The 14,312-nt window shown below is 39.8% G+C and overlaps 1 protein-coding gene across 17 annotated transcripts in view; it reads left to right on the forward strand.

The window, feature by feature from the left end:
- Positions 1-4,861: 4,861 nt before the first annotated feature.
- EMSY (EMSY transcriptional repressor, BRCA2 interacting) overlaps positions 4,862-14,312 on the forward strand; it is a 76,368-nt gene continuing 66,917 nt past the window's right edge. For 4 of the 17 annotated variants that reach the window (XM_032489446.1, XM_032489451.1, XM_032489445.1 and 1 more), the window contains exons 1-5: positions 5,066-5,472; positions 6,866-6,915; positions 7,159-7,267; positions 12,423-12,522; positions 13,989-14,063. In XM_032489446.1, coding sequence (XP_032345337.1) covers positions 6,877-6,915; positions 7,159-7,267; positions 12,423-12,522; positions 13,989-14,063 — 323 coding nt within the window. In that variant the 5' untranslated portion in view covers positions 5,066-5,472; positions 6,866-6,876. Of the gene's footprint in view, positions 5,473-6,865; positions 6,916-7,158; positions 7,268-12,422; positions 12,523-13,988; positions 14,064-14,312 lie in introns of those variants that run through there. The other 13 variants (XM_032489443.1, XM_032489457.1, XM_032489448.1 and 10 more) reach the window with 11 other exon arrangements.

The following is a 14,312-nucleotide window of genomic DNA, read 5'->3' on the forward strand; positions in this document are numbered from 1 at the left end:
AGTCCACAGTTTATGTTATGGTTCATTCTTGGTGTTGTACATTTCATGAGTATTGACAAATGTGTAATGACTTGAATCCACCACTGCTGGGTCTTTTTACTTTTTATTGAGGTATAACCTACATAAAAGACACAATCTTACATGTACAGCTTGATAAACTTTTATATTTGCTTATCTATTCATATAATCCCTACCCAAATCAAGTTACAGAACATTTATAGCACCCTGATAGGGTCCTACATGCTCCATTCAAGTAGTTGCTCCCTTGAAGATACTTACTCTTCAGACTTCTATAATTATAGCTATTTGACGGCTTTTGAAGTTTATATAAATAAAATCTCATAATATGACTATAAAACTTCCTAGTCTCTGAGCAGCCCAAGCCTGCTGTTGTAAGGGGAAGAGACTTTGGGTTCTGGGGGGAAGGAACAAGTGTTTTGCATGTGAGAAGGATATGAATTGTTGTGGACAGAGGATGTTTTCCAAAAATGGCCACAGCAACATTTCCAGACCCACACGTTCTTTTAGAACTTGATTACTCTTCCACCAAGAAATGGAATCTATTTCCCTTACCCTGGAACCTGTGTGGGCTTGACTATTCCAATCAAGAGTATGGCAGAAATAATGCTATGACTCTCACTGCTTGATCATAAAAATTATATAGCTTCCTCCTGCCTCCTTCTCTCCAGTAACTCGCCCCTGGAATTTGGCCACATGTTACAAGGAAGTCTAGGACACATGGAGATGCCATGTACACATGTTCCCTCTGATAATCCCAGCAAGATTCCAGGCCAAGGGCCAGTATCAATTGCTAATCATAGGAATGAATGAGCCCTCAGATGATTCCAGATCTTAGACTTCAAACTGCCCCAGCTCATGCTCAGAGGAGTAGAGATGAGCTGTCCCCACTAAACCCTACCCAAACTGGAGATTTGTGAGCAAAATAAATTGTTTAAGCCACAGGAATGGTTTGTTAAGCAACCATAGATAACCAGGACTGTATTATCTGTGCATCCTTGGCAAGAGTCTTCTAGTGATAACTAACTTTGGACAAATTATTTTTCTTTATAGGTCTTAAATAAATGCTACCTAACATTATTTCAACTTATTTCCAACAAATTGTTCTAGATTTACTGCTTTGTACAAATTTCCTCTCAGGGTAAGTGTGTATTATGTACACACAAGTGTAAAACCTAATTTTGTATACACATGCAGGCATAACACTGCAGCTTCTACACTGCCCTCTTGGATCACTTGCTCTGGGGGAAGCCAGCTACCATGTCACAAGGATGCTCAAGCAGCCTTTTAAGGGGATCCAAATAGTGAGAAACTAGACCTCTTGCCTCACTAACTTGCCAACCATGTGAGTGGCCTACATTGAAAGCTGATCCTCCTTCAGATGACTGCAACCTTAGAGATCCCAAGCCAGAACCACCCACTTAAGCCACTCTTGATTCCCATTGAAACTGCAAAAACTGTACAAAAATTTAAAAAATTGTTTTAAGTCACTAAGTTTTGGAATAACTTATGCACTAGCAGTTAACTAATAGACATATCACCATGGGGAGGGATTTATGGAAGAAATTGATCCAAGGTGAAAGCTATTTTAAAGTCTGTGTGGCAGATTCAGGAAGGACAGAGATGGTTGAATGGACTTGAAAGTGCTGATGAGACTGAGTTTGAAATAAATGATCATGGAGTCCGGGGTAGAAAGGGAGGAAAGCAAAGCCAGAGGACGGAACAGACTTGGAACTGGGAGACTGTAAACTGTGGATTTCATTGAAGTTGAAGAGCAATTTGGTGAGGGTTAAGGAGTAAGAAACCTGGCAAGGAGTGCAAGAGGTTCCTTTGCAGAAAGAGGGTTGGTAAAAAAGTCCACACAGGTGATGAGATCTCACCATTAGCCCACTAAAACAATGGGGTCAGATACTTAGGAAGCAGAAACTACAGAATTGAATGGACAGCGGGGGAGAGAACAGAGGCAGCAGACAAGGCAGTGGCTGGGTCATTTGCCCTTTTTGAAACTTTTCTAGAGTGTTCAAAACACTTTTGATCCTCCATTGAGCCTGGATTATGTAAGTGACAGTTATTTTCAGTTTATTTTCCTTCTTTCTTTTCTGTCCCCCAAATCCACTTATTTTGATCTACTATTTGATATTTTATTTGTATCTAAAAAAATTTTGGTCTTGCGAGTCTCCTTTTTAGTACTCACCTTGGCTATACCAGTGTGGTAATAAAACTTTCTGAAGTTAGGACTCTAAAGGCAGTGTGATACAGCGGAAAGAGCAGCAGCCTGTAAGTCAAAAGGGCTGGTTGCCAGTCACAGTCATATCATGAAATTCCTGTATGACTTTGGTTAACTCATTTGATTTCTTCTTCTTTTTTTTTTCTTCCATTTAGAAAATGAATCTCTAAGGTCTTAACCCATTTCGATTTGTCTACCTGTACAATACCATAGAAGCTTAACAGATATTTTCAAGATAATGGTGAAATCTACCTTCTCCAATACAGCATCACAAAATTAGAATGGCAGATGATAGGCATCTTGAAGAAGTTTGTTCCAAGAAACTAGCTTAACTTGCTTAGTCAAAAGGGGACTCAAATTTGAGATTGGTATTGTACTTCAATATTTTCCCAGACCAGAGGTAGTTATACTCATGTCTAGCAAAATAATGAGTCTTAGTTTCTCCTCTTTGGAAGTAAGTGGAGGGTGGCCCCCATATTAGTTACCAGACATATTCTGAAGTTTAAGTGCCTTCACTTGAAATCATGGTTCTGCTACTTACTAGCTTGTTACCTTGGGCAAACTACTTAACATCTCTGTGCTTCAGTTTCTTCATCCATAAAATAGGGGTAATAATATATCTCATAAGACTACAATGGAGATTAAACAAATTTATGTATGTAACAGCATATGGAACAGAGAAAGCCCTGGATAAATATTAGCCATTATTCTTGTGTGCTGGGCAAAAAAGTGCACAGACCTGGCCCCTCTTGTTAAAAAGCACATTGGTCAGAAAGATTTTCAAACAAATGATCATAACTCAATGTTCTGAGTTCTGTAACACAATGTGTAGTAAGTGGTATAGGAGCAGACAAGAATGCCTGTCTCACCCTAGAGGGAAAGGTAGGGGCAGGATTAATATTCTTGAGGGTACAGTTTGAGTCTGATCCTTAAGGAAGAGAATTTAATGTTGGGAACATTTGGGAATATGGAGTAGTCAGAGGCAGCATGGAGAAGGCAGTTTCTGGCTGCAAAAGACAAAAATGGTTAGGAGGAAAGGGAGGATATGTGGTAGATTAGACATTGTAGTTGATGCCAGAGCATCAACATTCCTTGAGAACTTGTTAGAAATATAGGATTTTATGCCTTACTCAATCAAAATTTATGTTTTAACAAGGTACTCAAGTGCTTCTTTGAATACTGAAGTTTGAGAACCACACTGGTCTAGAGCAGACTCTAGAGTCAAGCTGCTTAGATTTAAATCCTGGTTTTACCATTTATTCATAACATTTACCTTTAGGCAAGCTATTTACTCTCCTTTCTATGCCTCAGTTTCCTCATCTGCAATCAGAGATAATAGTTTCTACCACATAAAAGTTATTTTAAGTTCAAAATGAATTAATATGTGAAATGCTTAGGACAGTATTTGGTACCCACTAAGCACAAAGATACGCTATAGTAATTCTTGACTTATACACTACTTACTATTGTCAGGGTAGGTTTTATAAGCAGCTTGTATTTCCATTTCTACTCCACTACCTGTCACCTTGACATTTGTTTTAAAGGAAGACACATGGAAATCGGAAGACCCGGGGTTATAAACCCAAGCTCCCTTTAATTCCCAACTTTGTGAAACTAGATGAGTTCTTGAATATTTGTGTTTTTCTTATTCATAGTAGGGGTAATCTTGATTATACTGCCTCACAAAGATGCTACAAGACTCAAAGAATGTATGTTAAACTACAAAATCTTCTATTAAAGTTTCACTTACCATCTTTCCAAGAGTTCTTAAGTAATTGGTCAGAAAACCTCAATTTAGCAGGAAACAGATGGAAGGGACTGCATTGGAAGTTCAGGGAGGGAGGGGAGGGAGAGCCTGGAAGGGGCAGACTTGCGCTTCAACAATAACAATTTTCCTGGGCCTCAGAGATGATTTTTAGGTAATGGGCAAATAGCACCCAAATGCTGTTACTTATTTTCTCTTCCTAACCTACGTCTCCATTCAAGAACATGAACAATTTTACACGTTTGTATAGTGGGCCAAAATTTATAAATAACTTTTCTCTACGTTGTGTATCACAACATCCCTATAGGGTAATATTACATGAAAACTCATTTTACATGAAAACTTTGTTAATATCATAAAGCATATTAAAAATTCCTTTTCACGTGAGCATTTTAACCAGATCCGATATTTTCAAAGGTATAAAATTTAAAACGGAGGGGGGCAATCACAAAACTTGACTGGCTCTTTAACCATAGCAGGTACTGGCATCAATCTCATGGCAGCAAAGTAACTACATACTGGGCCCCTTTTCTCATTCGTAAACTTGGGCAACAATATCCTCTTCACACAATTGTTCTGTGATTAAATTAAATAAGAACAAAGGCTGAAGGGTGAACCTACCACTTCGCAGGACCTCAAATAAATCCCTTCTCCTTCTTGCCTTTGACAGATACAGCATGAGATACCACTATTATTCCCACTTCACACGTGGAGATACCCGAAGTCGAGCACGCTTAGGTTCCCCTTCTCTACTGGCAACTCCGCAACCCCCAGATCAGGTTCCAGCAACTGAGATGTCCAGTGTTGGGTGTCGTAGCGTGGATTCTCTCCTCGCGCTGCGTCTGGCTGGACTGGAGACCGCTGATAAATCGCTCCCAAGACTAAGGAATCCAATCGTCATCCTCAACGGCACTTCAGGGACGAAACTGCTTTCCCACCATCCGTAACCCTACCCTAGAGCAAAGGTCGCGGCGAACCCTCAGCTCCAGCTACCGACGCCATCTTGGCCACTACGTGTGACGCCAGACGTAGCGGAGAGCGCAGCCCATTGGCTGAGAGACAGCAGCCGGAGGAGAGGCGCGCGAAGCTGGAGAGGCGAGTATGGAGAAGCCAAGGAAACTACAATCCCAGCCTTCTTTGCGCGTGCGACAGCGCACTGAGAAAGAAAGAAGAGGGAGTTTGGATTCGGACTACCACTCCCAGCAGCCCCCGCGCTGTCCCTCCTTGACTTTCAAAACGTGGAGGAAAAGAGGGACAGGGAGAATGGAGGCCTTCTGGTGTCCATTCTCCGAAAGGCGGGAAAGGCGAACTACACCTCCCGACTGGCCGCGCGCGGCTGCGCCTGCGCCCTGATACCTGTCGCCATCTTGCCCCTTCTGAGGCACCGCAAACAAACCCAATTCCTGGTGTCCCCTAGTCTTGGCGGAGGAGCCTTTTAGATGAGCCCAGAAAGGCCGGGCAGGTGGGTGTCTCGCAGACCGGGTGCTGGGGAGCGCTGGCAGGACAGCCAGTCTGGAGGAGCGCCGGACCAAGCATTCGGAGCCCGGCTTGGGGCGCCCAGCCCCATCCTCCGTTGTCTCCTAACGGGATCGTAGGGCTCCCCGAGGTGGGCTGAGGGGGAATGTGGCAGGCCTGGTGCTGGGATTGCGGGGGTCCAGTTCTGGGAGCCTCCGGGTGAGTCTTGGTCGTCAGCCTGGCTGTCTGAACGTCTACTCTTTTTCTCTGTTGTCTTCTCTGCTGAGGAGGGAGCGAGGCGCTGATGCCGGCCGGGGCCCCTGGCTCCGGCTACTGGTCCTGAGAGGACGTAGGTCGCGGGCTTGACATTGGGGTCGGCGCTGAGCAGTACCGGGGAGGAGGGTGGGCGGGCTGCTCTTGTTGTGGTGCTGCTAGAGAGTGCGTGTTTGGGGAGGGGGCGGGGCGGGCTTGCCTCCTTGACACTTGACTGGGGAAGGATTAGACAGGATTCCGGTTACCGGAGCGGGCTCCGGCAATCTCTGCCCAGGTTTCCAGTGCGATGCTGCCCCGCGGTGGGGTCCGCAGGCGGGGACGCATCGGGATGCCGTGACGTGGTGCTTGATTCCGGCGGTCGCCGGCCGCCTCCAAGATCCTGTCGGGAGGCGGGGACTGGCTTGTGGAGGGAGCGGATTCCTTTGGCTCTGCCCCTTCTTCCTCCTCCCCACCCCTTTTCTTTTAAGTCATTCTGCCGGCTGGAGCGCGCAGTCCGGTTCTCCTTGCTCTGGGTTGGTTCTTAGCTGAGAGGACTATGGGAAGTGGGGGGGGGGGGGGACTTCAACTCCAGGCGTGGAGTTGGAGTTAGCAGCCCCAGCGCCTCGAACGGGATATAGCAGTTATTGAGGATGGGCGCCAGACTCCTCGACGATACAGTGCTCGCTCATTCATTCATTCATTTATGTTATTCCCTCTTAATCATTCATTTATTCATTTTACAAACATTTGCAGCAGATCTACTGTGTACTAAGCAGGTATTGTGGAAGCGCCCAGCTCTGTTGTCTTTTTATCCTCTAGACCAGGGGATTCCCCGTGCCAAGTTGCTGATATCTAAACTTTTGGTAAATGTTTCTTTAAAGGCTATGGAATGTAAATTCATCTTTCATGGTTAAGACTTGAGGAGAAAGTACTTTACTGAGCTCCATTAACCCACTTACTATCCTAGGAAATTTATATATTTTATCTAATGTAACTCATAGTGAGAAATCCAGCAGAAGTGACTTGCCCAAGGTTACACAGGTAGTGGCATCTATTTAAATAATGTACTGGCCACTGTGATAAGAACCTTACATACACTGTTCTTTAATCCTCATAACAAACTGAGTGATAAAATCTCTGTTTTACAGATGTGTAAAACATGTTCAGATGGGCCAATTTACCCAGGATCACACAGCCAGTAAGTTGAAAGCTCGAACTAGAACTTAGAGGTGTCTAACACCTGTGCTTTTTCCGCTGTGATAGGCAGGTATTATATCCCAAATGGTTAAATTCTTCATTTGTCAGAAATTGGAAAGTGTGGTGGTGAAATAGGGATTGTGAGATATTCTTACTGGTTTTACTTCTTAGCATGTGGCTCTCCAGGTGAGTGACTTTTCGAATGTACTTTGGTAATTTGAGTTTTTGTTTTTTGGTTTGGCAGGGAAGACAAGCTCTTTGGGGCTACCAAAAAGAAGCAGGAATGCCTGTTGTGTGGCCAACACTTTTGGATCTCAGCAGGGATGAATGCAAAAGGATTCTTCGAAAATTGGGTATGATTTTCATTTTTGATGTTTTATGTCTCTCTGTCATACTTTCCCCTTTCTGTTTGGGTCATGGCTGTTACATGGATGTCATATCTCATGCTGTGTTAGAAATTCTTTAGAGGTATAGTTCCTGTTTTACTCGTTTTTATTTCCCCAGTGCATAGCATAGTTCTTTGTACACAGTAAGTGCAGGAATCATAATAATAATAGCAGCTAAGAATTCTTGAGAGCTAGTGGGCTATTCTGAGTCCTTTACATTCAACATCTCATTTAACCCTCACTCAAACCAAAAATGTAGGTTTTTTTTTTTTTGTCCCCATGTTACAGGTGACAGCTGAAGCTTAGAACCCAGAATAAATGATGGAGCCAGGATTTCAACCCAGGGATTAGGATTCCATTCTCACTTTAACATACTTTTAACCTTCATGAATGTATATGTGAATTACATAGTGTTTCTGAAATCTAAGTTAATGTAAGCTATGTTGACTTTCCCAAATTATATTTTACTATCAGTAGTAAAACACCCATTATGCTTTTAATGAATTATTTAGTGCTTCTTTTTCTTTAGAGCAGCCTTTTTCAACTAGCATTTAAGGAGAGAATTAAGCCCTAATGCTAAAGCATCCATGTATGTAATGAACTAACTTCTCTTCATGTATCTAGAATGGGATTAGTTATGTATTATCCTTGGGAAAACTGAGAAAAAAAGAGTTACTCAAATCATTTTCTATATTCTGTGGTTCAAATGAAGATCTTTGGTTGAGAAATACAGCCTTAAACTGTAAGATCCAAGAAGGATCTTTTTGTCTTGTTTACCACTGTAGTCTTAAGCCAGCATACAGTAGGGGTTCAGTAAATGAAAAAATAATTTGAAAAAGAACAGTAAATGTTTTGGCAGTGGATATGATTGATTGGTTGATTGATTTTAAAGATAATGACAGCATCTTCCCTAAGTTCTCTGCATACCTTTTTTTAATTTTTATTTTTGTTATTTTTTTTAATGGAGGTACTGGGGATTGAACCCAGGACCTCGTGCTTGCTAAGCATGCACTCTACCACTGAGCTATACCACACCCCCGAATTATGTAGATGTCTATGATTTTGGCAGGGAAAGTGTGGGCATTGAATTTAGACAGACTGGGGTCTTGGTCCTGTTACTAATGAACCACATAATCCAAGGACACGTTTAATCTTCCTAAATCTACTGACACTTTTGTAAATGAAGGATAATAATATTTGCCTCGTAAATTTGGTATGTGGATTACGTGTATATAAAAAGGGCCAATTACAGTGCCTCATATCTGAATATATAGTGTTCTAAAGCAAGTGCTTTCAGACATTATTTGTAGGTGAATCTTTTCTTCAAAGGAAATCTTTGTTGGGAATTGCTGTGTATAAATCTGAATCATAGACACTCTAGCCCTGCTTGCTTATACTCTTTGCCCTTTTTATTTCCCCTTAGGCCACTGTGAGGATTGCTGTATTTTAGACTACTTCTTAGCATTGTATTTTAGCACATATAGAGAGATTTTGTTTTGTTTTGTTTTATGTTTTGGTGAATTATTCCTTTTTTTTTCCTTTAACTGCTTATCAAAGCTTTTAGTACTAATTCGAGGATGATTTTCTACACACTTATATGCAATTGCTATAACTTGCTAGCCACCAGTTATAAAGTTGGGTTTATATTTATTTCATAGCTGAAATAATTGCAGAGGAACAGATCACAACTACAGTAGATTGCATTAGAGTTTCAGGGCCTTGGTTGTGGCCTTCCATCAAGAGATTATGTTTAAATATAAAAATTATAACCTTTAACTCTAAATTTATCCTTAATTTTAGTCAGAGCTGTGTGGGTTATGTTGCTGAAGAGCTGCTTCTATACAAAAGAAAAGAGCCTTCCTACAGGGTAATGTCATCTTCAATGACCCTTCACTTTGGGAGGTGAGCCTTGATAGTGATTTGCAGAAAGACTTCCTCCCCACCTGTTGGCTCATTATCATAACAGTGAAACCTTTGAGTTGCTTTCAAACACTTGCTTTAGATCCACAGTTTAGAGAAGGTACTGCATTTAAGAATTAGCTTAAAAAATTCTTTTCAAAATAATTATAAATGATTTTAACGTTATTTGCTAAACATTTAGGTGTTACTTAAATGTAAAGAAACTGAGATAGAACATTTCTCTATGATACACTGAACATACCAATGATAGATAAATACTTTCTTTCTTCTATCCTGCCTCTCCCCTGCCCTATTTTTAATGACCATTCCTGATCTATAACTCTAACATGGGGCTTTATAGACTATAGTATAATTGAATGGCTGGTTAAATGGAATGGATAAAACTAGTTTGGCAACTCTTTTGTTTTCTGTAGCGTTTGCATGTATTAATTATTGTTATACTTACGTGTCATTGGAATTAACACTGATAGAATGGTGCCAAAAATAATACCAGAAGGTCAACTAACTTTGATATTGTCAGAATCTGAAGATACTCATTAAATGGAAATCAACAAATGTGAATGAGATTGGGAAGCTAGTAAAAGTTCTTTACAATGAATGAATTTCTCATTGAGTGAAGGGGAAGAAATACCTTGGGTTGTGTATCCATGATAATTGTGTTCTGAGTCCCAGTTTTGTGTGTGGTTGCCACTTCTTACTTTTGTTCATGACTTTTTAGTTAGACTTGGAATGAGACTTGAGATGTCAGAAATCTTTGTCACATTTCTTTAGTTAATTTCACTTTTTTTGTAATAGTGTCTTGATCACTGTAAATTCTGTAGGCCAAAAGTGTACTTTTCCCTTAAACTGCTTCCTCTCTCTGCCTCCATTTCTTTTTATGGTATTGCCGTTTTCTTAAATATCTTGGAAACTGAAAAATCTGATTCCTTTCCTTCTGCCATTTCTTTCACATTTAATCAATCACTGAGTCCCAACTAAACTTTTTAGACTGGAAATAGTGCCTTAGTCTGGCCCCAAACTACTTTTCCATTTTTATCCTTGTTAGATTTGAAGATAGGGATTTTGTTTTGTTTATATAAATATTCTCTGTAGTATCCTGTAGTGGTAATGTTCAGTTAGTAGTTTGGTTTGAATTAGTGACTAACCAGGTACAGACATATTTTTACTTCCCCTAGTATAAAACTCTTACTGACTGTTACTGGAAGCTTAATGTCTATATGAAACATTATCTACTTTTTACTCTCTCTGTTCCTTTTGCACATTTGCATTTTTCTCCCTGCCTGCCTGGTGCACAGGTCCTTTTCTGATTAAAGCTTATGTTTCCAGACTAGATGATGTATTTTTCCTCTGTACCTTTAACACTGTATTGTAAACTATATCATAATTATGCAATGACTTGTTTCACTGTAGCTTTATTCTACAGTTAACTCCTTGAGGGCAGGATTTAACACACTATCTAGTATATATAATAGGACTCAATACTTATTTGTTGAATAAAATAGTCCATAAATAGGGCATAAACATTTAGAGTATAGTGACTTCTTAGTTATCCCCAGTGCCTTTCTGAACTCTACTTTGGGTCCTTATAAAAGCATAAATGTATGTTTCCTGGAACAAAGTATTTCCTTCACTGCTTCAGAGAAGCCAGAACTTTGTCCTTCCAGAGAGACCCCATGAAACATCTACACAATTTCCAGCACAGATTGAACATGCAGGATGTTTACACATGGGATAATTCAGTTGGACCACACATTTCTATTTAGTATGGTCAGCACACTTTTCTATGTAGTTTTTTTTTGACAGAACTGTGAATAATACGAATTGAACGATGCTACTGTTTTATTACTGGTATAGTACCTTGGATGCAGGTATGCGTGCCTTAATTATTTGGGTAACACTGGCTGTCTGTTGTGTGTCAGGCATTGGCAAATGGCAAATGCTGGTAGCAACTTACCTTCAGTAAGAAGATAACTGTAGTCTGGACACTTACTTCCCATCAGATATACCTGTCTCGTAGTGTTAATGGTTTAAAACAACTGTTTTATTATTTCTGATGATGCTGTGGGTTGCTTAGTCTTACCTGAGAGCTCTCATGTGGCTGTATTCAGCTGGTAGCCTAGCTGGTTGACTGGACTCAGCTGGTTCAGCTAAGATGGTTGGGCCTCTCTCTCCATGTGGCCTTTCATCCTGGGCTTCTTTACAGCTTGATGATCTCAAGGTTCCAAGAGAGTGAGGCCTCATGTGCAAGGATTCTGTTTGCATCGTGTATGCTGATGTTCCGTTGGCCGAAGCAAGTCACATGCCAAGCCCAGAGTCACTGTGGGAGGGAGTATAAAAAGGTAGTACACAAGGAATTACACTGGGAGGCAGGCATGGTTCGTTGGGAGTCATTGAGGGCTTTCTGGTTTTATATTTTAACCACTACTAGAGACTGACAGTTTCATTAAATAATGGTTGTTGCTGTAGGAAGATAGTGAAATGAAATTGTCTGGCATTATGGTTCAGTATATTATGTCCTGATTGCTGTAAGAGCAAGTCATGTTTACTAATCTGCCTTAGTCATTTTGATGGTTCTTTTTATAGATGCAGAGGATCTTAGAAATGGAAGGTACGTTCAGAGTGTCTTCTAGATGAAGAAACTGGGGCTCACAGATGAGAAAGGACTTGCCCAAGGTCACACAACTAGTACAAGGCAGTGCTGAAGCCAGAAACTGGTCATTGGACTCTTTGTCAGTAGTTTTTTAGTTGCACAGCACTCTCAACTACCCAGGAGGGAGGTGGAATGTAGTTCAAATTCTTTGGCAAGCTGAAGGAACTATTTCAAAGTTTGGTCAGTAAAGGTACCTTTCAATAATGCTAAAAACTCCTCTTATCAGCCTTCTTATATCGCTTGGAACCTGTTCCTAGTTGTTGGTAGCGTCTGAGTTAAATGTTCTTCAGTGATCATATGTGAGATGGATATTTACAGTTAGATTTTTCTACCTAAACATTTTACACACATGACTTCTGTGAAGCAGGTAAAAAAGATGATAAGATTATAAAAGTCACATTTTAATCTGTCATTAGATTAAATTTTTGAGAGGACATTAACAAAATATTTGCATATTGATTTTTAGGTTTCCTGCCCTGGAATTTCACTATATATAGCCGTAGTGTTAAAATATTGACAGCCTATCTTGATAAAATAATTTTCTTCTTCTAGAATTGGAGGCATATGCTGGAGTTATCAGTGCACTTCGGGCACAGGGAGATCTCACCAAGGAAAAGAAAGATCTTCTTGGAGAACTCTCAAAGGTTCTTAGGTAAATTATCCTAAAAGTTTGTGAGACATGACTCTAGAAATTTCATTTTGAGGGGTTTCAATACTTTCATTCTTAAGTTGAAGACAGAGGTGTCCAAGTTGTTGGTGCTTAAAGATCCCATCTTTGCTATAGAAGATTATGTAATTTCCCCTTTATTCTGTAATCAAATCAGAAAAGATTTAAGGCAGATTATTTTAGGTTTGGGCTACCTGGGAAGAGGAGGTATTTTTGACGCGGGTTAAGGAACAAAGAGCTGGCAACAACTGGATATGAAGATCTAAAGTAGCCCAGTGGCATTTGTTGAGGGGGAAGGAGATACTAGGAAGTTGCTGTTTTAATTTATAGAAGTGGGTGGTGATTATATAGTCATAGCCTTAAGGATACTTTATCCCTTCAGCTTCCTACTAGAGTGGCACTTGAATTCATTAAAAAAGTCTAGTGAAAGAGGTTCTTTGATACTTTGCCTTGATCCATTCTTAATATCTTGAGCTTTCTCAGAAAATTCAGTTTTGTTTTAACTGGAGTTTCCTGTCTACATTTAAGTCCATTTTGTACTATTCTTTTTTTAACTGGAAATAGGGGAAACTTTTCCTATATTTAGTTAACATTAAAATAAGGGTGTTATTAAGCCAAATCCTCGTCTTATGGTCTTCATATTTAACAATTTATATTTTTTTTTTGTTTGTATTTGCTCATTAATTCTGCTTTCCAGCCCCTTAAGTATTTCAGTCATTGGTATTGATTTAGCTTAGCAATAGAAATTACAATTTGAAGAGGGGTATTCATTTTATTGAGTATTTATAAATGGAATGGGTGTAGCTATTTATTCAGTTGTTTAGTATTAACTTAACATATATTTTATCAGGATTAACATAAGCACATTTTTACCATAGAGGTAACATGATATAATGTAGAAGACACAGTTGAAGTGTTGAGTAATACAAGAGTAATATCCTGGTGTCAAATTTCATACTATATAGGCACAGTAAACAGATTATCTTGTCACTTTCATTTATTATATTCACTGAACATAAAATTACAGACTTTTAAGCTTTAGAAAAGACTTTAAAAGACTTTCTTCTGAGGGCCAAAGTTCTCTTCTCAGTAACCATGATTAGGGGGTCATTCAGTGGCTGTTTGCATATTTAGATAACAGGAACTTCTGCTAATCTTGAACACTATCTGACATTTCTAAGTTTTGGACTCATAACTTGATATCAAGCTGAATTTGTCTTCCTGTGATTTCTAATTTGTGACTAATTATCTCTGCAATTACACAGAATTAGTATGAATCCTCTTCTGTGAGTTTAATTAAAGCATTTCAAGATAATGGCCCCTGTCTATATCTTTTTACAAATCAGTTTTGTTCCCTCTCCCCAAGCAAAGTGTTGACTTAAACATTAATAGAAGTATAGAAAAGAGCTGCCTGCTTGGCAGAGTTCTATAATGGCTATTTTTTTTCATAGCATCTCAACAGAACGCCACCGTGCTGAAGTTCGGAGAGCAGTAAACGATGAACGGTTAACAACAATTGCACATAAGTAAGCCATTAGTCATACCACCCCTGATTTTTAATGACTGTAGTATACCATAGTTTTGAAACAGTCTTCCTATTGTGTAGCAAATTCCCGAGTCTTTTATCTTGATAGTAATATCTCTGTACTCAGGGATCCTTGACCATAGCTGTGTTAACTGTTTATTCAGTTGGTTATGTTTTTGCATTTAGTTAGGCAAGCTTTAAGTTCTCAGGTCAAATCCTGTTACAAGTGTAATCTCTGTATAACAAAAGG

The sequence above is a fragment of the Camelus ferus genome, chromosome 10 (assembly GCF_009834535.1).
Source record: "Camelus ferus isolate YT-003-E chromosome 10, BCGSAC_Cfer_1.0, whole genome shotgun sequence".
NCBI lineage: Eukaryota > Metazoa > Chordata > Mammalia > Artiodactyla > Camelidae > Camelus > Camelus ferus.